The sequence below is a fragment of the Amblyomma maculatum genome, chromosome 1 (genome assembly GCF_055883805.1).
Source record: "Amblyomma maculatum isolate TAMU_Amacu chromosome 1, ASM5588380v1, whole genome shotgun sequence".
Taxonomy (NCBI): domain Eukaryota; kingdom Metazoa; phylum Arthropoda; class Arachnida; order Ixodida; family Ixodidae; genus Amblyomma; species Amblyomma maculatum.
Genome location: NC_139344.1, coordinates 15,550,519 through 15,576,821, shown reverse-complemented (window position 1 = coordinate 15,576,821; position 26,303 = coordinate 15,550,519). Strand labels below are relative to the sequence as shown.

Below are 26,303 nucleotides of genomic sequence, written 5' to 3'. Positions count from 1 at the left end.
GGAGCACAATTTTCTATTATAGTGCGCAGGGGCGAGAAGCACTTTGGAGCACAATTCCAAAGGCTCCCCTGCCTTTTGCAGTGCTGCAGATATCTTGTGAGACGAAGTATAGGCTGTAGGTCACTTTATTGCCAAACATGACATCAGCCCATGTTATGCCATACAAGAATTCAAGCAAAGGTAAGAGCGTTATAGCGATAGCATTTAGTACTTGCCCATTAGACAGCTTGGTTGAAGGTTTGTAACCGTGCTTCACATGACAGGCCTACAGCTGTTGATGTTAGGCTGGCCACACCTCTTTTTTTTTTTTCGTCTGAGGCATTGCCGATATTAATTATACCTGCATATTGTTATAAGTCTAGATTATGTTTTCATAGTTCTGTAGACGACTGTGCATAAAGAAGTTTTTGATGATGATCAGTTACAGTAAAGTGTGTGTGGCCACAGCAACTGAGTTGCCACAAAATGACGTCGCTACATGTGCACTACCTAGGATAGCGACTCGTGAGGAAAATTTTTATTTAAAAAAAAAAAACATTTTTTTTTTTTAAATAGCTTTACTACTAGGCTTAGCAGCAATGAGGAGAAGCGAACTCTACTTAGGCCTTTGAACCCTGAGGGAAAGCATACTTCGTGTATGCAAAATAAAAAAAAATGAAGCTGGCTTCAAACGTGGAAAGAAGGCTTCAAACATGGATAGTGGAAAGAAGGCAGCACGGTCCTTTAAGAAAGTAAAAGTGCAGAGAAAAGTAAGGAATGGAAAAGAACTGCAGAACATTCGCAGCACCGTGCAGAGCACGCGCACAAGGCAGCGGCAACAAGCGGAGGCGCGGCGTGTGCAGATTTGCCGTGCTTGACTGTCGCATGCATTCCTAATCTATTGCACAAAAGATGATAAGAGAGGGATGGAAGGTGAGGTTTCTCATTGCTGACATTTTTTCTGCAAATTTTCAAATGTCAAGATGGGGGAGCAGCCCTTTAAATACCACGGCTCATACTCATGTATATGGTATTTCATATTGTGCATTAAAAATAACATGGCGGCAGGACGCGTACATAGTAATAATTTCGCCAAACTTTCAGTATGCAATGCATGTTGATGTATGCCAAGCGTCCCACAGTAAAATAAGAATGCAAATTGTGACAGTAAATTACTACTTATTCAGGCATGAAATCAACGATCCTACTAATAACACATTTTCAAAGTGTGCCCGCCGTGGTGATGCAGTAGTTAAGGCGCTCAACTACTGTGCCCAAGGATGAGGGATCGAATCCCGGCCGGTGGCAGCTGCTTTTCAATAGAGGTGAAAAGTAAGGCGCCTGTATGCTGTGCAATGTCAGTGTACATTAAAGAACTTCAGGTGGCCGAAATTTCTGGAGCCCTCCCGTTGCAGTGTCTCTCATAGCCTGAGTCACTTGGGACATTAAACCAAATAAACCAAACCGACATTTTCAAAATGTGGAAAATCTGGACCTCTTTCAGATAATGTTCTAGACGTCTTGTTTACACATATTTATTGCCACCACTGCTTCTTATAATTCCTTTTGAAAGACTTGCACCCACACTTTGTGCAATGTACAGAGAGATCCAATGTATAATGCTAATACAATCCACAAACCTTTTTTTCCATTTTTTTTTGTTTGCTTTAAGAATACGTTTGGGTTAGTATTTTTACTCAAGCTAACAAACTTTTGTAAAGATGGAAAAAAAAGGACCAAATGTAGTATAGTATGCAGTGTATTTTACTTAGCTTTAGTGATATGCAATGAACGTACGAAGTAACAACTATTCTCTTAATACTCTTGCTCGATCACTGTATGGTGGCAACCAGATGTGGTGCAAAGGCAACGAAGGGATGTTGCAGTGGGTGGCTGGTGAATTTTGTCTACTTAGAATTTTGCATTCTTCATTTCGTCTCTATGAAAGTGTGATTTACATTGTCATGCAACATTTGGCTCAGCAGCGGAGTGCCAGAGCCGCTAAATCATCATGGTGGGATTTTTAGTCACTGGACTTTCATTTAATAATTCATTGCGTTACCTGAAAACAGGCATTAAGTAGCTTATACAAGGACATTTCCCCGATGGCTTTCTGCAAGACATGAGGCTCGTTGTTTCATGCTGTCCTTCATAGCATGCAGACAAGGCAACAGGGCTTTTCCTAGAGTACTGCTGGAACACGGTTTCATCATATATCCTTTTTATATACCTTTTCACCTGTGTATTTGTAGCTTGAAAGCATAAATTCTTAGGCTTGGCGAAGTAGGGGCGCGACACCTAGCTGTTCTGATTAGTTGCCGATTGCCTGAAAACTTGTATGCATAAACAAATTTAAAAAGTGCGCTGGCAGCTGCGTTTTTACGGAGGCAAAACGAAGAGGCGTTCGTGTGCTGTGTGATGTCAGTGCACATTAAAGATCCCCATATGGTTGAAATTACTCCGGAGCCCTCCACTATGGCACCCCTTTCTCATGCTTTCACTCCCACCTTCCTCCCTTCCTTTATAGCGTGACTCAGATGTCCATAAATCAAGTGTGAGAGAGAGAGAGAGATAGCAGAGAGGGTAGTCATTAGTGTAAACAAATTGTTCCAAATTAAGGGGATTACCTCAGGAAACTGATATTAACCACTGCATCTCTGGCATATTGATGTCTTAATGACAGCCTGCAACTGATCTGGCCTTGAAGTTGTGCTGAAGTATAGACTTCTGTTTGGTGGTCAAACAAAGCAGACATCATTAAGCAAAACTTTTAAGTCTAATTGGATTTTAGCAACGTGTGTTCTGAAGAGCAGAAGAGTTGGCAGATTTAATGTTATATAGTGTCCTTCAACTGCATGCAGTGCATTTTTTTTTTAAATCAACTGGAGTTTTTTAATGTTACCACTTGTCATGGTTCCTCACTAGCATACAGTAATAAGGCCCAGAATAAAAACAGAATTTAATCTATATAGCTAACTTAAGCCAGACATGAATTAACAGTAATACTCTTATGTAACACCCCTAGCAAAAAGGGGATCTTTAAGGTAACAAAACAACTGAATGGTGAAATACCTTAAAGAATCATCCAACAGTTACTTAAATCTGTGGTATGCTTGGAGAGATTAACATTCCAAGAAAGGTTTTTCTAAACCAGACTCAAAGAATGTTTCTATTAGTAACCCAACTTATTCTTATATTCGCATCTTGTTCCTGCCGGGGTGGCGCAGTGGTTACGGCGCTCGACTACTGTTCCCAAGGATGCGGGATCGAATCCCGGCCTCGGCGGCTGCTTTTCGGTGGAGGCAAAAAGCATGGCGCCCGTGTGCTGTGCGATGTCAGCGCACATTAAAGAACCCCAGGTGGTCGAAATTTCCGGAGTCCTCCACTACGGCGTCTCTCATAGCCCGAGTCGCTTTGGGACGTTAAACTGGTTAAACCCCACAAACCAGCCATATTCTGATCTTGTATATTAACATTGGGGTAGAGGTCGCTGTCCGAGGATAATATTTTTACAGGAAGAGCTCTATTAACAGGCATATGCTCTATGAACACAAAGACTGATAGCTTGAGAGCACAAGTCTATCTTCAAGTGCACCCCTACAGTGTCATCGCTGTTGTTGTAATGCTCAGTCACTTTGTCTTCCTGTAGAAATGCACGCAACAATGTAGTTGGATTCTTGCCAGGTTTAAACTTGCATTATTATTTTGTAGCCTCATGTGACATTACTTTAAACGAGTTTACACTTGTCCGTGATGCAAGCAGTAAATATTTGTGTTGTTCACATGCACATACATGATTAAACGAGGAGATCCTAGTGTTTTGAAGATGTTAATTATAGTGATAAACAGTGGCTTTTGCTTTTCCTTGGAGTACTGCTTGTCTCATAGCACTTTGACTAAAGGATATGTATGTTATTTACATGTACATATACATACTGAGTTCTGTTACTTAAGTAATCATTCATACGATCTTGTTTCGGCAGCTCTACCTTTTGCTGCCATTGCATGCCTGTGTCACCCACATTGAATGAATAAGGTATTTTTTTATTTTTTTATTTTTTTTTTCAGTCGAGTTACTTATTATTTGTAATCACGTGTAACACATTAGTATACATGGATCACCAATGGTATTCAGTGGTCATTTGCAACCGCTACATAAGTTATTATTGCCCCATTATTTTTATTATTGATTTTTTTTTTCTCTCAGTTGTTTTGGTTTCGACAGCCAAGCAATGGCTATACCATCAAAGTTCCATATAGGTTGCGTGAGGGATGAAAAACTGATACAATCACTGCTTCTTTGCTCCTTGAAATTCCAGCTCTTGAGGCAGGTTGGGACGACAACACTTTCCTTCACCCCTTTGTAAAATCGTGTATATTTGAATCTAGATTGGAAACATGAGTAATGTTAAGGAACAAGTGGAGAGAAACAGATGCAAGGACATGTGGTGCGTACAAATTCTGCTTGTAAATAAATTTGGCGTTGTGATGAATAAATCTATGTTGTTATAATTGTTAAATTATTATTACTCCGGTGCAGTATATGGCCATCTTAACCACTGTATGGTGGCTAGAACCATAACCACTGCGCTATGGTAGCCTAATGGTAACCACCGCGGTGGGATGTCTAGTGTGTCTAGTTTTTGCCAAAAAGCATGGACATGCATGGATGCCAAAATGCTCTGGTTTTTGCAATACATACTAAGAATTGTTTTTTTTAATATAAGATAGCCTCGCCGCATACCGCAAGCCAACATAGCTGACAGATTTATCTTTGAACAGTAGTAGTGGCCATGGTAGTGGTCTAGAAGATACCATCGATACTACTGTCAGTAAACTTAAATTGAACAGCTTAAATTCTTAAAAAGAAGCCATTATTTGTTTGCACGAAAACAGCAAAAACAGCACTTCGCTTCAAGCGACGGTGTGGAATCAATTTCAATTCCTGTTTGTGGCTCCCTCTGTGTCAGCGTCCCAAAAACCAACCGAACCGGCGGCCCGGCGCGCCGGCAGCATTTCCGGCAGTATTGCTGCAACTTGCAAGTTGTTGCTCGTCGCTCACCCTTGGCTCACCTGGCTCACCTCGCTGGCTGGTTGCAATCTTCCTTCATCGGCGTATTCATGAAGTGGTAAGACGAATTTTTTTGCCCCGCCGTTAATAGAAGAGTGTATTCTTTCGATTCGGTTTATTTTTCTGTGCAGATTTATTTCGATTCTCTTTTATTCTGTGCGGTAGGCGCACATGTGGTGATGATATAACACAGACCTGTTCCTAATTGTTTTGAAGGAATGTTATCTCTGATTCTCGTGAGCCGCAATGCGTTTGTTTCATGAAATGTGGTTTTACTGATGTCTCCAAAATTTCTTTCAGTGCATTGGCTGCTCTGCATGGCGGAGACCAGCGACCACATGCGTACGTATGCTGACTGAGATCGCTAGACGTCTAATGAATGAGTGCACATGATGCTAGCTTGTTATCCCTGTCCTACTCTACGCGAGGAACACGATTTACTGATGCTAGTGTTGCAAGTGAAAAGACTTGCGGTTTGGGAATGTCTCACCAATTTTTTTTTTTTCCCCTTCAGACCCACGTGCCGGTTCCTCACGAGAATGTTGTATAGTGAGTATACTCTCCCGTGCATACTTTTTCTTCGTTTCTGATGAAATATCCTAGCTCACACTGAATTAGGTGACGATATGAACGATTCTGAGCTCATGCCTAGTGGGGCGTTTCAAGTTTTTGAGTTCAGTACTAATTGCTTTTTTTTGTTCGTTCCAGGCTGGACTGACCATGCTGGTGTAGGCTGAATTCTGCAACGGTATGTGTTGGCTTCTAGCTAAGGTGCTGTCGACTGCGTTATTAGCGTAGGCCTCATATTGAGATGGATGTCTCCAGGACGCGATCTCCGTCTAAAATAAGCATTTCTGCCCACGTGGTGACTTCGAGGATGAGTCGAGTGTCGTTTCCAACCGAAAGATCTCATTCCCAGATGCCACTAGCATTTCTTTGAAGAAACGAACAAAGGCAAATTTCCCTTTCTAAGTAAACTCTGGAATATCTCCAGTTCATGGCAATTAGAGATACCTCAGGGAGAGGTGTGACAAAGTTGCAACGTTGATGCCACCTCATTATAGGAGAAAAAGAGGAGGAAGGGGGTGGAGTTCGCCCAGTGCCTTTCTCCTCGGACGTGACTGGTTTCAGCCCATTTGTCAGGCACCTTCCTGTACTACTTTCGTGAATTGCAAGCGTGACTGCATAGAGGCGCCCACCTGTTTTCGTGATGTGCTGGCAATAATGGGTAGTTGGTGCTTGTGATTGATGACCTAGGCAGGAAAAGTAGAAAGGTAGGCTTGAAAATCAATAGGCAGAAGACTAAGGTAATGTTCAACAGCCTCGGGAAGGAACAGCAGTTTACCTTCCAGTAGCGAAGTACTGGAAGTAGTAGGCGAATGTCTACTTAGGACAGGTAGTAACCGCAGATCCAGACCATGAAAAGGAAATAAGAATAAGATTGGGATGGAGCGCATTTGGCAAGCACTCGCAGATTATGACTAGCAGCTTACCGGTATCGCTCAAGAGGAAAGTATACAACAGTTGCATGATAGGAAGCGTGCAGAGTGGGTCAGAGAAATAACTCAAGTTACCAACATTCTAGTGGAAATTAAGAAGAAATGGGCATGGGCAGGACATGTAGTGCGAAGAGAGGATAACCGATGGTCGCTTAGGGTAACAAACTGGATTCCAGGGGAAGGAAAGCTGTAGCAGGGGGCGACAGAAAGTTGGGTGGGCGGATGAGGTTAAGAAGTTCGCAGGGGTCAAGTGGATGCAGCTAGCACAGAACCAGGTTAAGTGGTGAAATATGGGAAAGGCCTTCGCCCTGCAGTGGGTATGGTCAGGCTGATGATGATGTTTGTAGCACCATATTGGTTAGGAAATTTTATGGTCTGGGACATTGTAGTTATTCTGAAGTGTTTCGTGGTGCTCAGAGTATTGTTGCTATAGCACTCTTTGTTGTTCAGTTCTGCTGATTGGAAGGCTGCTGCTCAATGCAATTTGTTTAAATTGGCAGTGTCTGGTAGCTAAGTGAGAGGTGTTGTACCTGAATGCATTCATATTGCACTTCATTATTTCAACTAGCTGCAAATAAATTAATAACGTTAGTTGCGTGTAGCTTTCTGTGCTGGTAACTGAGGCTATTGTGGTTGACAGTATATATTGACTTGTGATGATACAATGACAAGCATATGTCCGAACATTTTTGAGGACACTCGAATGTACTGAATGTTCTGATCAGTTTATCCGTTTTCTTCATTCTACTTTTACTAATATTTGGGGGGGGGGTTTTGCAGATGTTCATTTTACAAAATTCATCTTGTTTCTCCACGGGTATGTCATGTTGCATATTCACATTTCTATTTTTACGTGATGAATTTTTGTCTCGTTCGTATGAGAAAGATGATTCAGTCTTAATCGGAATTTGCTGATTTGAGTTTAATCTGTAACATTGTGGATTTTGGGACTCCTTTTACAAAAGGTCTTTTATTTCAGGTGTGGCGATCTGGGTGTCTACCAACCTGGAATAAGGGGAATTTTCATTAGTCGAAGGGAATGACAGTGGCACTCATTAGTGCTTTGCATAGCCCGTATAGGGAACCTGCGCTGAAGTTTGCCATGCCATGACACGCGTAATTCCGTCTCCTCAACGGTAGGGTCTCTGAATGCAACCTAAAGGTAACATACACTCACTGGAGGAAATTATTATGGTGAAAGTAATTGAATAGTGTTGCCATTGTCAGGCCGTTACCTCATGGCTGTATTTGCAGCTATTGAGAATGAAAAACATCACATAATGCAACCTAAAGGGGAACACACCTCGGGAAAGATATAGGGTAGCTTATTCTAACGTTGTGATTGTAAAAAAATCTCGCAAAAAATATGCACTCTCGCGATTCAAACAGATCTTTCATTCGCTCAGTGCTCAGCTAATTAGTGTCTATCCATTGTGCCACTGAAGCAGTGAGTGCGGCAGGCTTCAATTGCGCTCTCGTTCATTTTTAAAATATTTCCGCTATCTGTTGCCAGGTGACTGTTTAGAGGACCCACCGTTGAGAGAACGTAATCATGCGCCATAACACATAGCCTAGCGATAGGAGCAGGCAGTTAAAGTGCATGTTCTCCTAAAGAACATGCACATTTCTATTTTTCACATTTTGACTTCCTCTAGAAAGCTTATTTTTCATATCGACAGTTATCTGGACATTTTACAGGGCTGTAGAGGGAAACGTTGAATTTTAAAAAATTGACTTGGTAGGCACCTTGGACTGAGTCTGCTGTGTCTTGCACCTTCCATGTCGTTTCAGGTTTGTCCTTTTACTGTTTTGGAATTCTTTGCAGTGAATGATGATTAGTATCACTTACCTTTTCCATGGTGATAGTTTTACTTGCCCTCTCTGATATGAGATTTCAGATAGGGGATACTTCCTGTTCAGAGCTGCTGTTAATTTTTTTTTTTTTTTTTTTTCTTTGCAGTGCAGCTCATCTGATTGCAGCAATGGTTCGTGTCAGTTTTTTTTTTTTTTTTTTTTTTTTTTTCATGATGATCATATACCGCCCCAGTCCTACTTGTTATGCGGATTGGTTGTTCTGATCTCTCTAGTTGTTTTGGCTTTCGCTAATTTTTAGTACACTGTAATGCAGTGTTGTTGCTGTTCCAGATTTCACGTGATGGTTTCACATGATGGACCTGTTCATGGTTGGTATTTCAATTTTCTGCGATTTCTTAAGCTTTGATTATCGGTCAATTAATGGATTTGTGCTTACCTCATTGTGCAGTATAGTTTTGGTGATGATCACATACCGCCCCAGACCTATTAGTTGTGCGGATTGGTTATTCTGATTTCTTTTTTTTTTTTTTTTTTTTTTTTTTTTTTTTTTTTTTTTTTTTTACGGTTAACTGTTAAATAAATAGTGCTATTGCTCTTCTAGGTTTCAAGTTTGTCCTCCTGCTCTTGCAATCAGTGGTACATGGTCAGTGTCTGTTCTTGTGCTATGAGGTGACCCAGTTTGTTTTTTTATGGACTGGCTGAAACCAGTTTCTTGACTTGTGCCTACCTCCTTTTGCAGTGCTGCCTCATGAGGCTTTTGTTGTAACCACTTCTGTGGATCATTAATGAGCTTTGCCAATGCTATTATAGGCTGCACTGGAGTGGTTACCATTGTTCAATTTGTACCAGCTGTCTAGCCGCTAATTCTAGTCACTTGGATTACATGGTGATGCAGGACATGCAATTCATTTGTTTCTTTGTGGAGAATAGCACTGTACTTGTGCTATTGTTCATGCAGCATAGTGCTCGAGTGCTGCTGTTAAGTACACGTAGCATCCAATGGCAAGTCTCCTAGAAATTTCAGTACTAAATCTCTTATCCACTGTTTTGCAGGTGTTTGGATTCTGCCAGTGTTTGTCTGCACTACAGAACTTCGCCACATAGAGAGTGCCGCAAGATTTCTCTAAAATAAAGTTGTCCAAAAAACATTTTCAGAGTTTGTACTCTGTCCAAAAAAGTCAGTGCTGTGGCAGCACTGTGTCTAGCATAACTCGCGAGTGCCCTTGATGACAGTGAAAGAATTTGAATATCAAGGAACAGTGAAAAACAAGGTAGATATTTGAGCTTGTTGGTTAGACATGAGTGCAGCACATAGGACCAGATGAGACCGCTCTCATCCCAGTCGTATGCGCTGCACTTTATACTCTCTCAGATGGGAGGAGGGTAACTGTTCTTGGCTAATGAGGACTGGCATAATGCTGCGAGAAAATGAAGCCGTCCCTGGGGCTAGGTCGGGACTGCCTGCCTGGCAGTCTTGGGCCACACTGGTATGACTAAACACAACTCACCACCTAATGTTGACTATTAACTGCGACCTTCCGCTAGCTGGTGGATGCTTTCGGGTACGGGTAGGTTGCTATACAGTCACTCTTTGGTGCATGTGACTGAGGCGGATGACTCCAGCGCTGCTTCGAACGTCTAAACTGCATATGGCGGCTGCGGCGCAGGTTTGGGGAAACTTCATGGTGACTCTATTGTCGGTTATCAAATTCATTTGCACCTTAGCTGTAGAGTTGTTGAGCCCCCGCATATACAACACAGTGTAAACTGACCATTAGTAGAGCGATTAAGTCGCCGGCGATGCAATCATCCAGCAGCAGCGTAGACGTACGCATGCCCCAGCGACGCCTGCTTTCGCCGTCTGCTTGGTGTGTTTATGTTAATATAATACAAAAAGCCTGTTTTACTGTAAGAAAATAAGACTGCAAAGCATGAACAAACATGCACATCATTTGTAACATACAGAAGTACTATTTGCTGTGCAGTTCTCCCTGGTGGTAGCAATCTTAGCGTACATTTTGCCACGTAATCATTTCTGGCTGCAACATACAGCTGCGGTGTTGCATATGGGATGCATTTGTATGCAGAAAATGAGTTTCATGACAGTAACAAACCTTCAAAATGCATGGAATCATTTGCTTGGTACCCATGCCATAGCAAATGATTTAAACAGTGCATGTTCAAATTATCTCTAAAATTCAATGTGTTTACTTCTTCAAAGACATTTAAAATAGCTGCTCAACTAGTTTATTTGTATTCAGTTTGGTTTTCAGCACTATTCATAATCAGTTCGGTTGGCAAAACTAGTTTGCATGCCCCCCAGTACGTAATACGAGTTTTTCCATCTCTAAGCTCAGTGCTCCTTATATTAATGAGTGCCATGTCAAGTGCAGCATAAACTTCCTTTTCTTGACCTATGCCATTTGATCTTTCTAGGTTTCATGTGTGTGCACTGCTTCTGTCATTTCAGACACTGAAAGTAGCCAATGAAATCTGGCGATTGAGTGTTAACATGCAACACAGCTCAAGCTACTCAGCTGCGGCATGTACTGAAAAGAATTGTTACCAATTGAGACAGCCTCTACCAGCCAAATTTCATGTGGAATATTTATAGTTAGTGTAGAGCACAAATAACCAAGAATTATGGCACAACTGTGCTGCTGCTGAGGAAGAGTCCATAAAGTTTTCGAAACATTGCATGATATGCAATGACTATTCAAAGTACAAATATGTATATATTGGATGTTTTGTGTGGAATGAGTGTTTTATTCTTCTGTTGTAGTTTTATTTCAGTGTTTCTCATACTTAAAAACTATCCAGCTAAGAGTAAGCACTGAAAAGTTACGACACTACACGACAGAAAACTGTCTAGGGGCTAATTGTAAAACAGTGACCAAGTATAATGGCATGTCACTTAGTTGCCAGACCAGCATGCAGACTGGATGAAATTTTAACTTCACTGTGAACATGAAAGACTATACTTCGATGACTTTTGTGCTTACCTACCCGCGTCCTTTGCTTTGTTTACATAACTATACTGCAAGCCCATACATGAAGTTCATCGTGGAGTGAATACACAGATCCTCAATACAATTCAAAGAACAGAAACCAGTTCTGGCATGTAAACAGAGCAGTTCTCCAAAAGATTCATGACAAAACTGCACCTTGTGATATCAAATAAAATATCTGCTCTGAGAATTCAACACTCCTCTGAGAGAGAAAACTGCTTGGAACTCTGAACTGTCAAATAAAAGAAAAATGGAAGAAAGTGAGTGTGTGTGGATGTTAGGAGTCCTTGCCACGGGAGGCTAAATGCCTTGCAAACCCAGATGTTTTGTACTCGGTTGCTCGTGTAAAAAGTAACGAACGCTGAGACACGGAAGCAAACAAAGCAGCACTGAACTGCAAAAGGTTTACTAGGTCAATATTATAATTGCATATAATGAGAAAGCTGCTGGATAATCTTGTCAATCCAAGAAAAATGCTTTTGTTGACTGTTTACAATCACCTGGCCTTTTTGAAACGTTAAAAAAATGCTCGCGATGCCCACCATCAAACCGCTTGAAATTAATTACGATTGCATTTTGTACTTGCACTTATTCCCTTAATCAACTGAAACAGACAGTGCTTTTTTTCCTCAATGCCACCTATGCTTAAAAACCCATCTAATGTAGCTTTGTGTTTTGGATTGCTCATCACAATGAATTTTGTGTATTTACAGGCTTCTGGGTCATTTTACAATATCACCAAGCTGCAAGTGTATCATAAAGAACACATTTCATGCTTTGGCCAACCGCTGCAGTATCTCAAATACCTAGCATCTCCCTTGCAATGGAAATATGCCACTAGGATGCTACACGTGCTGACCATCTTATGCTTGCAGAAGTACTTGCTGTAGGGCTAGTTGGTTCACACTGAGAAATGGAACGGCGCATGGACATGACCACAAGAAAAAGAAGAGCGCCTTTCAATCCCTCTTTTTTTCCTGTGATCGTGTTCTTGTGCCGTTTTATTGATCATCTTATGCTGCCACTGGAAGGTTCTTGTCTGTGCCTGGTTGAACAGCCCTGGGTTTAGGTCGCCCCACCAGATTCTGCTCGACTGTAGAGCTCACGCTGCATGGTATGTCATTCTGTCACGTGTTAGATGCGTGTAGGTTTCTATATGCATTCCTGATTGCATCCTTTTTTTTTTTCTTTAGCCTGTGTTTCAATGTTACTTTTTAGATGCTTCCAGGATCATGCACAAATTCCTGTGAAGCTTTGTGGGTGCATTCCTACCTGCGCTGTAGTGTTCATTTCCTTCCCTTGCCACCATTGTCATTTTTGTACTTGTCATTTCCCTTCATTCACTCTCCAGGCCTTTGGGCTGCATCAAATAACATTGGCCAGCGCTACTGCTTCTTGTGCGCTTTATTTTGGTGCTTTTCATTTCCACTTTATTCCCCTTAAAACTGGATAGAAACTAGTCCATGCAGTTTCACACTTGGGAGAACTCGTCTGCTTTACTGCATAGTCCCCAAGTAGACAAGGGGGGGTACTGATGCAGCAGTGATACACAGCGATATGCACAACATATAATAGTGATGGCCGCACCTTGTAAACTAGCAGACAATGCCGTTTCCCCTTTGAGCAGTGTGGATGACTATATTTCTGGGTTCTTTTCTATCACAAATTGAATAAATTGATAAGTTGGCAAAGCACTACTCTTGCTCATTCATTGCAATTGTTTTCTTCACAAATGCAGCCTTGTACTGTAGTCTCACTTCTTCACACTTGTGCATGTTGCATGTGTAGACAGGCTCTGTGGAATTTTCCATACAAACAGTGTATACAGTGACAGCTTCATTTAGGGGGACATTATAAATATAGGCCAGTGAGCTCAACAGGAAAAGAGAAGTACATTGCTCTGAGAGGACACATAACATGCTGTAAGGTGCTGTGTTCCGGAGTCGTGAAGCGCATTAAGCTTTCGATCAGTCCGAGATTGCCAATTAGGTGCATGCTGACGCAACTGCATGAATTGTCACTTGACAACCATATCTGTGGAGTACTTCGCACTCCAGTGACTTTAGGCATGCGTAACATGGCTTTCCTCATATTTCAGGCTGTTTGTGTTGCCTGATAGTAATGCTGCACTGCTCTGGTTAAAGCCAGGAAATTCAAGGCAAAGGATATTTTGTCCACATTTCTGCATGCTATACCATGAACAAAAAATGAATGTTGCCTGTCTGTAGCAGCAAGCTTAAGCTCTTATAAATGCATCTCCCCAGTTATAGCATCTTGCATCTGTGCTACCAGTCTAGTGGTTTTTGAAGCCAGAAAATAAATGTTTATCCTCCCTATTTTGGTTGTCCTCAACATTTGGTTCTTGCCAAGAAATTTCATTTTTTTGCTACACTAAACAGCAGCATTTAACATTTTCAAGAAGTGTCTGTTCATGCAGCTCAAAGCAATGAAAGGTAATGTGGTTGTACGACAGGATCTCGCCCGAATCATCACGCTCATCATGCTGTAGAGGGTTGACACTATCGAACCTTCACGGTTTAGTCTCAAGTAAACTTGCTTGAAAATTCACCTTGCTCAGTTGCAACTCGTTATTTGAATTCGTCTTCCCCTCAGTGTGATCAAGGGCCCTGCCCTGATAAAAGTGTGCAAGTACCTGTCTATAGTTGTATTATTGCAACTGGGAGAATGTTTAGCCAAGTTGAAAATTCCTTTCAGATTGTATTTTTTTTTTCATTCTGCACCATAATATTGCCCAATTCATTTCAGTCTTATAATGGGCCTTACCATCTTTTGCAGCCATTCATTTGGTGGCATCTTGCGCTGTTGGGCCAAGGGTAGAACGATAGAGAAAAGTGGATTACACGACATGTGCTCTATTGGGACACAAATCTCTCCTCTTGTTTTTGGCTCAGCACCAAACCCTTGGTACCCATCATAGATGTGTACCCTTTTCAGAGAGACAAGAAAAATAACAGTGCTGTCGTCACACTATCATGATGCTAGCACCCACAACATAACGATTAATCAGAACAAGTTGTGGCACAGACAAGCCAAGCTTGCTATAATCTAGCTATAATTGCAAGAATTATACTTCATGAAGAATCAAGCCACTGAGTGGTGCCGATGCTTCTGCAGTCACATCAGAAAGCAGATGGTGGAGATCATTTCATTAATGCAAAATAGTTTCCAGAAAGGTCCCATCGCACCCAAGGCTGTTTTCAAGCACACAGTAGACACGAGCCATGATCAATATTGATAATGGACATGTCGCAGCGACAAGGCCGTGCATGCATAGTCACTACACGGAGAGGAACAAACACAACTACCTGCACAGATCGAACTTGATTTCAGCATTCAGAAAGCAAGATATGTGTAGTGAGCTTTTCAAATTAATCAAATACTTGTAGGCAATTTCAACAATGAAAACAATCAAGAAGTAAAAATACAAAAAAGATAAATGCATCAATGAGAACATGACATCTGCAGTAAATCATGGGTGCATGTTATTGCCATTATGATAAGCATTATTTTTTTTTTTTTCCTGTTCATAAGACAAATTTATGTTGCACGACAATATATGCAGCCAAATTTTACGCGACGCCTGAAGTGCTTACATGTGCAAACCACCCGTATTAAGAGCCCAAAAGCTTGCTAGATGCTATTTTCTGCACATACCTTTAGTTTTTCATTCTAATGCACTTGAAAGAGCTATGCTGGAACCAGGTGCAAGGATATTGTGGAATTGAGTGGAATGCAGGAGCCCATTTCTTAGCAAACTGAGGTCACCTGCTCCATCTTATACGTCTGTGACGCGAACACTTGTGATCCTCATTGAACATGACCTGCACTGAGGTTTTCAAGAAAGATATAAGCATCCGGTGCTGATGGCCATTTTGAATGAACACTGAGAAGTTTCCTTCATGTGTGGCCCCGCCGGGGTGGCGCAGTGGTTACGGCGCTCGACTACTGTTCCCAAGGACGCGGGATCAAATCCCGGCCTCGGCGGCAGCTTTTCGATGGAGGCGAAAAGCAAGGCGCCCGTGTGCTGTGCGATGTCAGTGCACGTTAAAGAACCCCAGATGGTCGAAATTTCCGGAGTCCTCCACTACGGCGTCTCTCATAGCCTGAGTTGCTTTGGGACGTTAAACCCCACAAACCAACCAACCTTCATGTGTGTTAGGTGACACCAAGGGTGGTGACGCCCGCACTCGAATGTGCTTGAAAACTCGACAGCGCTTTAGGAACAGCTTCGATCCAAGCATGCTCGGGCTCGATTGCACGAGTTAAATGCAGATTGAGTTCAATGAGGATCGAAAGTGTTCGTGTGACAGAAGTATTACATACTTAATAACCTTCTGCTCACGAATTCCTGCTATAAGTACCAGTAAAATCTTTGCTCCTTGAGTCATGCTTGAGAGTACCAGCATTCATGTTTCTCATGAAGATGTAAACATTTGTCTTGTGCCATGCATTTGCACCCCAAGGTTCACACTATCCTCTGTGAGCCGCATGATAAAGCTGAATCCATGGAGCCTATACACTTTCGTGCAGGTGGTTTGCTACTGAGATCTTGCTTGCAGATACTCTTTATTATTATTGCTCACAGTGTTTTTTTTTTTTTTTTTTTTTTGAAGAGAATATCGTGGAGGACTGCCCTGCAGAAAGTGCAGAAAACTTCCATCCTTCTACCTTTATACTGCTTCAATAGGGAAGCTGAATAACACATAAGATGGCATTTCATTTCAAATTGTGTCTGTACTTTTTTTCTGTACCATATAACACTGCCCAATCTATTACACTTTCCCTAAAAAATCTTACAGACCTTCTTAGCTTTCTCAGCCATTTCTACGGTAATCGTTCCATTCACAGAACAAGAATGTGTTGTTTTTTGTCTCGGCACTAAAACTTGGTTACGAGCCCGCCGTGGTTGTGTGCCCACAACTCAAACCTATATGTATATAAAGAGGCCAAGAACACTAACAACAATGCCGTCCGCGTACGGTTGTAATGAGAGCATTCGGAGTACAACGATTAATCCCAATAAACGCATCAGTCAAGGCATCACACGAAGCAACGATAAGCAACCATCGCAAACATACTTCACAAAGCATCAAGCAGCAGATTGGTGCCGACTACAAGACGCTTCTCCGTACAGCCAAAATCGTTTCGCGCACGTAAAACACAGTTTTCAGAAAGGTCACTTCACACTCACGGCAGTTTTGAAGCACAGCACACACTCGAAACACGATTGATATCGGTGATCGGCACGTAACACGACATCGTATGCTCGCGATCGCTGCACGCAGACGAATGAATGTGACTAGCAAAGCTCAAAATTCATGTCAACATTCGGAAAACAAAGCGTGCGCAGTGAGCTTTTCACTCGTAACAGATATACTTGCAGGCGATTTCACCAACTTGGCAGAACAGCAGTCGTTCCATAAACGTATCACTTTCACTACTCTCCCACTAATCGTCGCTGCTATGAAACTGTCTACGCGCACAGGGAATTAATTCACTGCGGGGAGCTGCTTCTTGATGCTGTCCGTGAAAATCCTGCAGCAATCACAAACAGCTCCATATAAACACGTCGAGGCACCGCAACTGTGTAGCAGCAGTACCAGTAGTAGTACATCTTCCGTAGGTTTGTCGGTCACTCGCCAACTCGGTGCAGGCCAACTCAACTGGGGGAACTGCCACTCGATGCTTGTGCACGTGGCAAGGCAAACTTCCAAGTCGCTTTGAATAATCGTAATAAACGAGCAATAGCGCCATGAAGTATATCTTTCATCGACAGGCACCGTCCGCCTAGGCCTTGTTTTGCCTAAACTTGGTCGACGGCCATCTTTGCAGAAGTAGGAGGAGCTTGCGATGCGGCCGATGCGTTCACAGGAAGGGAAAGGCGCAGTATTTGTCACACTTCATCTGGACATAAGTCTGGACTTAGCTCGGACTTTATCGTGCAAATATTCCTATGAGTCCCTCTAATAACGAGTCGATTTTACCTCTACGATAATGCAAATAAACTTGCTCCAACACAACCGTGCGGTGAAAATATTTTTGGCAATATTCTCTAGCGCCCGAAGGCTAGCTAAACGTGGGTAAGGCGCGGCCGCGGCGATACTGCGACCCCGCAGTCACCAAGGAAGCGCCCGCGCGGCGGCGCGCCAATCGGAAGAAAATGACCGCGCCCGGGAGTAGCTAAAAAATTAGTCTATACAACTGGTTTCTCTGACCTACCTCAAATGTTTTATTTTTTTAACCCTTGGCTAAATTTAGCTTGACACCCTGTATAAGTTTCACGCGCGGCGCCGCGAGTGCAGGCTCCCAACATAGGCAGGCTGTCTACTGTTCCCTGCGTCTCATGCTGGATGTGTCGAAAGCTCTACCCACTGCAAAAGCCAAGTTTCATGTCGGTGCGGCAATTTGACCCTGAGTCAACCTCAAGACCAATCCTTCAAAAGTCAAACTACAGTAACATCAGTGTTGACCCATGACCTTTATATTTGACCCTGACATTAAGAACGTCATATAGACAAGCACTATATGTTAGGATATCGCGTGATTCCGTTGTATAAGGAGGCTGCCGAGCCTGTCTCGTCAGCCTTGGATCAGGAGCCGAGCACTTCGGACCGTGAAGCTCGCAATGTCACCGTAGCGACACGTACACCATAACCGCGAAGAGCTATCACTCGACCTTCGATTTAATCTATATTACACTGCTACATTTTTTTTATCAACGACCCCTTCCCTCTAATGGCTGCCCTCCGCTCATTCCGACAGTCCGTTGCTGCCAATGGGCGCCCAAAGATCACTCGTCAAACGAAGTTTCGGGAGATTTTTTTTTTTTTAAAGCACCAGCAGGTCAATCGACGCGCCTCCAGCTCGCCAGCTGTATGGTCGCAACATTACCGTTCTGGGTTCACGCCAAATCTTTGTGCGTCATGCGGTGATTTTGGGATTCTCCGAGCTGCGAGGGCTTGTCGGTTTGGGGATTAGAATAATGCTTGCCGTTTTCCACTGCTGCGGACGTTGCCCCCCTCTCCCAGCATTTTTCGATGCACTTCGCTAGGGGACCTATCGACGCATCATCCAAATTCCTAAGCAATTTAGTGGTTACCCCGTCTGGCCCCGGGCCGGAATCCGCACGTATAGTCTAAACAACTCGGCCCTCACTTCCGACTCTGTGATGGGGGCATCCAGCGCCCGGTTAGGAGCTCCATCGCAGTGTAGCAGTGGGATCGGTTGGTTTTTCCCTATATAATTTTTGGATGAATTCCTCGTAATCACCCACGAAAGTGTGCCTAATTTCGTACAGCCGAAGTCCCGAGTGAGTTTCGGTCTGGTAAATTATGGGGGAGGAGGGGAGGGGGGGGGGGGTGTTCTCGTAAGAATGCGCCACGGGGGAGGGGGGGCTAGATGCTACAGTCGCCTTCTAGCCCCGACGTGCAGCCCTAACAGACAGCTGTGACCCCCAACCCGTGGTGCAAGAAGTCGCCACTGCGGCGGGTTTGAGCCAGAGGGCATAAAGCCCCTTGATACTTTGACTTCAGAGCGCACAAATACCGAGTTACGTACTCGATCAGTTTATTGTGCTCGAGTACACGGCAAAAGAATAGCACTCTAGAACAACCGCCGTAGCGAGCGGGAGCTCGCGAACAGGAGTGAAATCAACCACGAATGGGGAAGCACGTGCAAGGAGGTGAGAGGAAGTCTGCTCACCTGGCGCGGCTTCGCGCTCACAGCCCGTTGCGGTAGGTGCGTACGGTGACGGGGCGATTCTCGGTGACGGCGGTGGTCTCCTCGGCGGAAATCATGAACAGCGCGCGTGCGCGCTCAACTGCCGAAAAGCCCCAAGCGAGTTGCGACCGACGCTCTCCTCGGGAAAGGTGGTGTCCCGGCTAGGCCGGAAGGAAAGAGGGAAACCCGCGCGGTGTCGCCGCGGGACACTGGGAGGTACTGGGAGGTTTTGATGGGTGGCCAGTGTGCCCTCTCCTCGCGGTCCTCCCTAACAGCGCGCGTAATCACGCGTGTTAATTACGCGCGATCGTTATAATGGGGGCAGGGGATTGTGAATCCCCACAAAGTGCTTGAGGATACCCCAAGTCTTGGCAAAGTTCATACTTCCCTCCATTTGGTCGCACTTGGTGCCCCAGTTTTTCTCGCTCAATTTGAAGAAATATTCCAAAATTCAAGCCTGAATTTCGCCAGCCAAGTATCTGACATTTTTTGGAAGGGTCTGGTCTGGTGTCGTGTCTCCACTAAAGCTATTACCACTTTCGTGGGGACACCATGCAGGGTCCGTGTTTAGCGACAGCTAGGTCCAAGTCCTAGCTGTATGTCCTCCCACAATTGTCTACCTTTCGGGCACTGAACTGGATGACCCCAGGCCTAATGATGTGCGTTGAAATCCCCCACTGCTGAGAGCCGCCGGTTTCCACTTATATTTAGCACCTTGCGAAACAAAGCACAGAGCCTCATCTTTTTCTGTTTTGGCAAGCTATTGAGCGTGAATACAGTGGGGTTGTGTCTTAGTATCCGTGGTAATTTTTATAAAGACATTTTCAATGTCTTGCGACACTAATTCATGTTCTACCATGGCTATGTTTCGCTTAACGAAAGTCGTAATCGTCGATTTCTCACCTCGAGATCTTCTGAAGGATTGGTAATCCGACAGTTTACGGGGCCTCCCGTTTTCCGAAGGGCTATCGTTAGATTCGTTACTGGCATATTTTCAAGCGTCGGAAGAAACTGCCGTAAAACTGGCCGCTTACGACGGAAGCCGCGACAGCTCGTCCTCAACGCGGCTAGTCATTTTTCTGAGTTGATGGCAACCAATTCATTTCTTGATCTCTGCGATTCCTTGGCTTGATTTTGGACCGCGCCTAGTATAGCTTAAAGTTGGGTGTTCGTGTGATTCATAAATTCAGCAAGTTTAGTTTCCAAACTTTTCTCTCTCTCGTTCATGGTCTTGTTTTACGGAAGGGCCGTCTCGAACAATAACAGGCGGGAGGGGGGGAGGGGGGGTAGATTCGGTTAGAATCTTTCCATGCACTGCGGCGGCGCCGCGTGGCGAGGCTGAGGGGCGACCGGTGGGGGTTCCAGCTGCCTCTGTGGTTTCTTAAGACTTTGAATATCGGTATTTAACGATTCTACGACCCCGTTTAGCTTCTTGATCATTTTCTTAATTTGAGAGTTTTCCTCACTAAGTTTAGCAATTTCATCTGCCCTGGCCAATAGCTCAGGAGACTGTGGATGTGTCATTACTTCAGGGGCAATAACAGCAGCTTCGCATCGGGTAAGGGCGAAAAATAGGAATTTTTTCTTCAGGTGGTGTCATCTTTCCTGCGAAAGAAAAAAAATGCGTGTGGAAGTTGTTATGGGGGCGGAGTAACTGGGGATGGACACCATAAGCACAGCACCTAAATCGCACCATAAAGAATGAACAATTGAAAGAGAGGAGAGGGAAATGAGTCCGACTCGCAGAGGAAGACTGAGACTGAAGAAAACAGGTTTATTCGCTGGCTCCAGCCATATATGGATGTCGGCATGCTTCGCACTGCCTGGTGGAAGGCTCATACTAGCCTGCATTAAATCTTCATCTTTTTCGTCCTCCGTGCACATGCCTCAGAGCTGGAGAGAAAAAAGACGCGCTTTTACGGCTCGAGACCGAGGCGCGCGAGGGCGAGCGCACCCAGGCTTGCGCCAGAGCTCGAGAGAGCGTTCGCAGGGCTGCCAGCTTGTTCTACCGCAGCCATGACTGAGGAAAGGAGCCCGGAACAGCAACGCCGTCAGACCTCATCGATGGCTTCACCGCCTGTGGCTGTGGGCCGCGCCTGCAGCGACCGGCGGCCGGCGCATACCGAGGAGACCCGCAGCAAGGCGGCTTCCAGCTATGCTCTACCCTGTCCTCCGGACTCTCGTCGTCGTCTGTCCCGCGACGCGCTGTCAAAATCCCTCGGGGACTACCGCTACATGGCAGTGCCGGCCACAGGACGCGCCAGCTGCGTGACGCTTGGCCACTACCCGCAGGCAAGTAACCATGTTGCGGCCTTTCGCAGCCGGTAACCGCGCGCATTCACGAGCGACCGTCTTGCAGGTCGCCAGGGAGGCCGGCCTGGCTCTGAGCCCGGGGAGGGGCTATGGACCGCCGGAGGTCGGAAACTACTACATTCCCGAGCATCCTTACGTTCCAGGCTACGTGGCTTTCCCCGCCATGGGTTCGTACGATTGGAAGCAGGGGCGCCGGCCCCAGGCGGAGCCGACCGCGCTCGGCCCACAGGACAACCAAAACATGGCGCGCCAGGCCATGGTCACACAAGTAGGCATGATGCACCAGGCCGGGGACGTGGCCGGGCCAACCACGGCGCTGGCTGCCGCCAAACAACAGGGCTCGCCTGAATCTCCCGGGGAGAAATCTGCCGAGTCCGACTGGTCGCCAACCAAGGAACTCATGAAGGAGGATGCGCGCTCAGCCATCTACTACGCTGGTATCGTGCCCACCTCAAATAACACGCGTCAACTGCGGGAATTGTTTTGTATCTTTAGCCATAACTCGGCCCGCTCTTCATCAGCGGGAATCATATGCAAGCACCCTATCTTTCAATGCTCAATATAAATGGTAACTTTTCACTTCCGGATCGAGTGCCGAGCTCGCAGTCCTTTCTAACTGTGGCTGCTTGCGCAGGCACTACTGCTTCGGAGGGCTCGAGTGAGCATCGTGACAAGCGTGATGAGAGTAGCGGCAGTTCGATTTCATCTGCCAGCAGCACTGGATCAAGCGATACTTCGGCTGAGTCAGAGCCGCAGAAGATGCTGCCACCAGTAGAGCAGGTAATCGTCAACAGCACGATGCACAGAATTTCTCATACTTTTTCTGTGGCAAGGTTCATCCGCATCGCATGAGCATGCTGATTAGATACACGCTGCTATTCCATGCAGTGGACATGCAAGAGCGTAATCTCTTTGCAGGCTCCGTTATCGCAGCACCTGCTGCACATGCAGCAGATGAAGATGCAGGATATGCATGAGATGCAGCAGCAGATGCAACAAATACAGCAGAAGATGCACCAGCTGCAGCAGATGCGACAGCACATGCATCAGCAGCAGTTCCAACAGCATATGCATCAGCTGCAGCAGCCACTGTCTGAGCATGATGACATGCAGAAGCTAGCTCCACAGCAGGCTCCACGCCTCAAGGATCCCCGTGCTGAATCAACAGGTGGGTGGGTGGAAGCGAGGCTCCGTGTGGTTCACAGCTGAGCCGCCCACATAAGAGGCTGTTTGAAGAAAAATTGGTGAGTTTGTGCTGTAACAGGGTTGGCGGGCGCTTGCGATGGCGTAGGGCGCATCACGACCTCTGTGGCGCCGGTGGGACCTCCACCCGGCTACTTTGCTCGGCCGGCCCGCGAGACGGGCTCCCACACTAAACAAACTGAGAGCCGCAGCCAGTTCTCGGTGGTGAGCCTGGCCGCCCCTCTTCTGCCAGCCTCGGCCGCTTCCCTGGCCAACCGCAGCGCCATGGAGCAGGCCTGCATTCTGGTCAACGTCGTGCTGCTGAGCGTCCTGACTGGCATCGTGGCAGCTTTCCTGGTCCGCCAGCTGACCTGAATCCCACACCCCACCTCGCCGAGCAGTCGGCTCGAGCATCTTCGCGTCCTTTTTTCGTGGGATTAATAAAGGTCAAGCCTCGAGTGTGCCCATCACTGACTGTTTTCTTGCTAGTACGAATGCGATGTCAGTCATCAATACCAACTGCCCACGCAGCAGGTAAGCACCACTTATGGAGTGCATCGCCGCACGTATGGGCGACGCAGTGATTCACAAATGCATTAACTGCCTGAGTTGTCGCAATTGCATCCTAAGAGTATTTGATAAGGTTATGTTTAAATACTCAAGATGAACACGACACAATGTTGACTTCTTGCTTCCAAAAGACTTTGAGACAATGACGGCCATTCGAGACCTTTGTAGCCCAAAGGCGGAACTGTTTAGAGCATTGCATGTATGCAGCAGGAAATAACCGTGATTACTTGCTGCGCTAATTTAAGGCCTCGGTTGTCTAAACTTGATTAGAAAAAAGCGCACGCACAGTGTGCCCAAGGGTAACATAACACATGCTGTTTTCAAATGTTCTCCAGGCACCAACTAGCTGAACTGAATATTGTGTGATACTGCGGCCAGTACAAAACAACGCTGGTAACATACAGTCCTCACTCTGCGGATGACAGAATATGCGCAGTTGTAATATGCCTCGCCAATCTTAAATGATTACTTTCGCTAGCATCTGGACTGCAGTATAGTGCTCTAAATGTTTGGGATCTTCTAGAGCACTGCAGTGAAGAGGAAGCTTTTTCCTCGGAAGTTACACTACCGTCGTTGAGTAATGATAACAGCTTAATTTTCAAAGACGAAAAAAGATTCCAGATGCATTTTAGGTGGACCATGAACAACATACGACTTCATTGCTTTTTTTTTTCTTACAGCTTGGTGCTCGGCACGAAGTTTATGGCCCTACCTGTTTACATTTACGAATGGTTCAATGTTGGGCGTTTATAGTGATAATGATAACATTTAATCACCCTTCTTTGTGGTAGTTTTGGTTCTTACAGGCACAATATGCTTTTGCGTAAATTGTAACGGTTAATTTCGCTTCTTCTATTTTTGCGTATAGACTCTCCGTGGTGGTGCAGTAGACTGTGGTTACGGCACTCGATTACTGTGCCCAAAGATGCGGGATCGAATCTCTACCCCAGGAACAGCTTTTCGATGGACGCGAAAAGCAAAGCGCCTGTGTGCTATGCGACGTCAGTGCACGCCAGGTGGTCGAACTTTCCAGAGCCCTCCAGTAAGGAGTCTCTCATAGCCTGTTGCTCTGGGAGGTTAACACTTAAACCAACCTATTTTTAACAGTAATGCGGTCTAAGCCCGAGGTTGTTCCGTTTAGCGTGCGCAGCTGCATGTATTCTCAGTAATGACGTCACCATGACGACGTGACGTCATGACCGGATGTGATGTGATCATTACGCCACGTCCGGGTCTACACGACGTCACCATGGCCGGACAGGACGTCATGAACTAATGGGACGCCTCAGGCCATCGTGACGTCACATCCGGTCATGACCGATGACTTCACCCGGTGATTCACGCATATACGAAGCTGACTCTTCCGGGCGTCCGATCCAGGCGTCCATGCTGCGCTTTTCATTTGCCGCTTCCTCGAACGCCGCACCACACTGCATACAGAAGCAGACGCAGTAAAGCAAGAATAATCAGCGTTTCAAATTGATTTACAGGAAAGGCGCATTATCTGTCACACTATCCGCCGACAACAACGACGAGTCTCGAAGTACAGGGTCTTGAATATTTGGGGGCTGGGATTTAAAAAATTCTTATGCAAAATCTACTACACCATTCCAGCTGAAATAACGTTCACGAAGTAGCAAAATATCGTCTACGTTATCTGATAAGTGATTCAACATCGGTACTTGCCTAGATTTTCCGAAATCGAGGAAAAACTTCTCTCGGCGGCGTGCACAATTTTCGCAGAAGAGAGTCGAAAAGCTATTTTGACATGATACGTCATCTGTCGAGCAGTGAGACAAGCTCCATCCCGGCCGTCGGCGCGCTTGCCTCGCTGCCCGACAGATGATGCATCATGTCAAAATAGCTTTTCGACTCTCTTCTGCGAAAATTGAGCACGCCGCCGAGAGCAGTTTTTTCTCGATTTCAGAAAATCTAGGCAAGTACCGATGTTGAATCACTTATCAGATAACGCAGACGATATTTTACTACTTTGTGAAAGTTATTTCAGCTCGAATGGGGCAGTAGATTTTGCATAGGAATTTTTTAAATCCCAGCGCCCAAATATTCAAGACCCTGTATAATCACTGATAGTCGAATCAAACGCAAACAGCATCGCCGTGTGATCAGTCTTAAACGAGGGTATAATCTGCCCTATTTTTTTTTTCGTGTGATCTTTATTGGTGCCCCGCCTCTGTGGCTCAGTGGCTACCGCGCTCAACTGTTGAAACCAAGGGCGCGGAATCGAACCCAGGCCGCGGCGGCCGCTTTTTGATGGAGGCGAAACCGAGGCACCCGTGCACTGCGCTGAGCGACGTCGGTGCACGTTCAAGAACCCCAGGTGGTAGAAATTTCCGGAGCCCTGCGCTAAGGCGTCTCACATAAACTGAGGGGCCTTCTGACCTTGGCCCCTCAAAACCAACCATTTGTATACTGGCCTATATTACAGAGTATATATATTCTTTCAATTTGTATTACAATGATTGTTCACTTCTTGATACACAATGACCACGAAGTGCCGGTATCATTGAGAAATACTTCCTTCATTCCCGTAATTAATATTTTAAAAATTAGGTGGACACTGAAGGTCCGCGTTAAGAGTAAACGCAATAGCGCCTTTTCGTCCCGCGATTTTTTTTGTTTTTGTAGGCGCAGTATCTATCTAACTTTACGATGTAGACATGCACTTTATTTGAAAATTGTTTTATAGGAAAGTAAAGGCGTAGTATCTGTTAAGTTCTCGCTGAACACCTGAACCGCGTAGTAAGAGAAGGAAAACCGCCCCAATCAACGCTGGCCTCAGCTATATTCCATTTTCACAAGGTAGTCCAATATGTGCCCATACATTTCCTACGGTTAGAATCGTTCAGACTGCTGGACACACACGCCTCCCTTCTGGCAACGAGTGTGCATGTCATGGCGTCAGCTTCAGACTCGCACGTATAATAAATAACCATGTGCCACAAACACCTGTTTTTCACCACCCGCTACCCGGCGAAATGCCCCAACTGCCTACAACACCGACCTACACTATATCATTCATTTGCCTGCACAAACCCACCCGGGGGTGTTCCACCCATAACTCCCCTCACAACTTCCTCTTGAGAGGATGCCTTGTCCCACACAGAG

At 45.2% G+C, this 26,303-nt stretch overlaps 1 protein-coding gene and 1 long non-coding RNA gene across 6 annotated transcripts; both read left to right on the top strand.

Annotated features, from left to right (window-relative positions):
- Positions 1–4,975: 4,975 nt before the first annotated feature.
- On the top strand, positions 4,976–9,512 carry LOC146201825 (uncharacterized). Of its 5 annotated transcripts, XR_014703591.1 has the most exons (11): positions 4,976–5,108; positions 5,351–5,392; positions 5,565–5,599; positions 5,759–5,798; positions 7,330–7,366; positions 7,529–7,711; positions 8,248–8,340; positions 8,510–8,534; positions 8,695–8,732; positions 8,966–9,007; positions 9,418–9,512. It is a non-coding gene; the product is annotated as an uncharacterized LOC146201825 (long non-coding RNA). The 5 variants fall into 5 exon arrangements; XR_014703587.1 differs by having other exon boundaries at positions 7,529–8,340; XR_014703589.1 differs by having other exon boundaries at positions 7,529–8,340; positions 8,678–8,732.
- Positions 9,513–21,128: 11,616 nt separating this feature from the next.
- Positions 21,129–22,982, top strand: LOC146201824 (uncharacterized). The gene is made up of 5 exons (XM_084599386.1): positions 21,129–21,404; positions 21,472–21,862; positions 22,060–22,205; positions 22,344–22,593; positions 22,717–22,982. Exons 1-5 carry the CDS (start codon positions 21,129–21,131, stop codon positions 22,980–22,982), a joined length of 1,329 nt encoding a protein of 442 aa, XP_084455512.1.
- The last annotated feature ends 3,321 nt before the right edge of the window (positions 22,983–26,303 follow it).

Bases quoted from the DNA above. Each gene is read 5' to 3' on its own strand.
- LOC146201824 (XM_084599386.1), top strand. From the start codon at position 21,129: ATGACTGAGGAAAGGAGCCCGGAACAGCAACGCCGTCAGACCTCATCG. The intron at 21,405-21,471 runs GCAAGTAACCAT...ACCGTCTTGCAG, and splicing joins CGCTTGGCCACTACCCGCAG to GTCGCCAGGGAGGCCGGCCT. The intron at 22,206-22,343 runs GTAATCGTCAAC...ATCTCTTTGCAG, and splicing joins TGCTGCCACCAGTAGAGCAG to GCTCCGTTATCGCAGCACCT.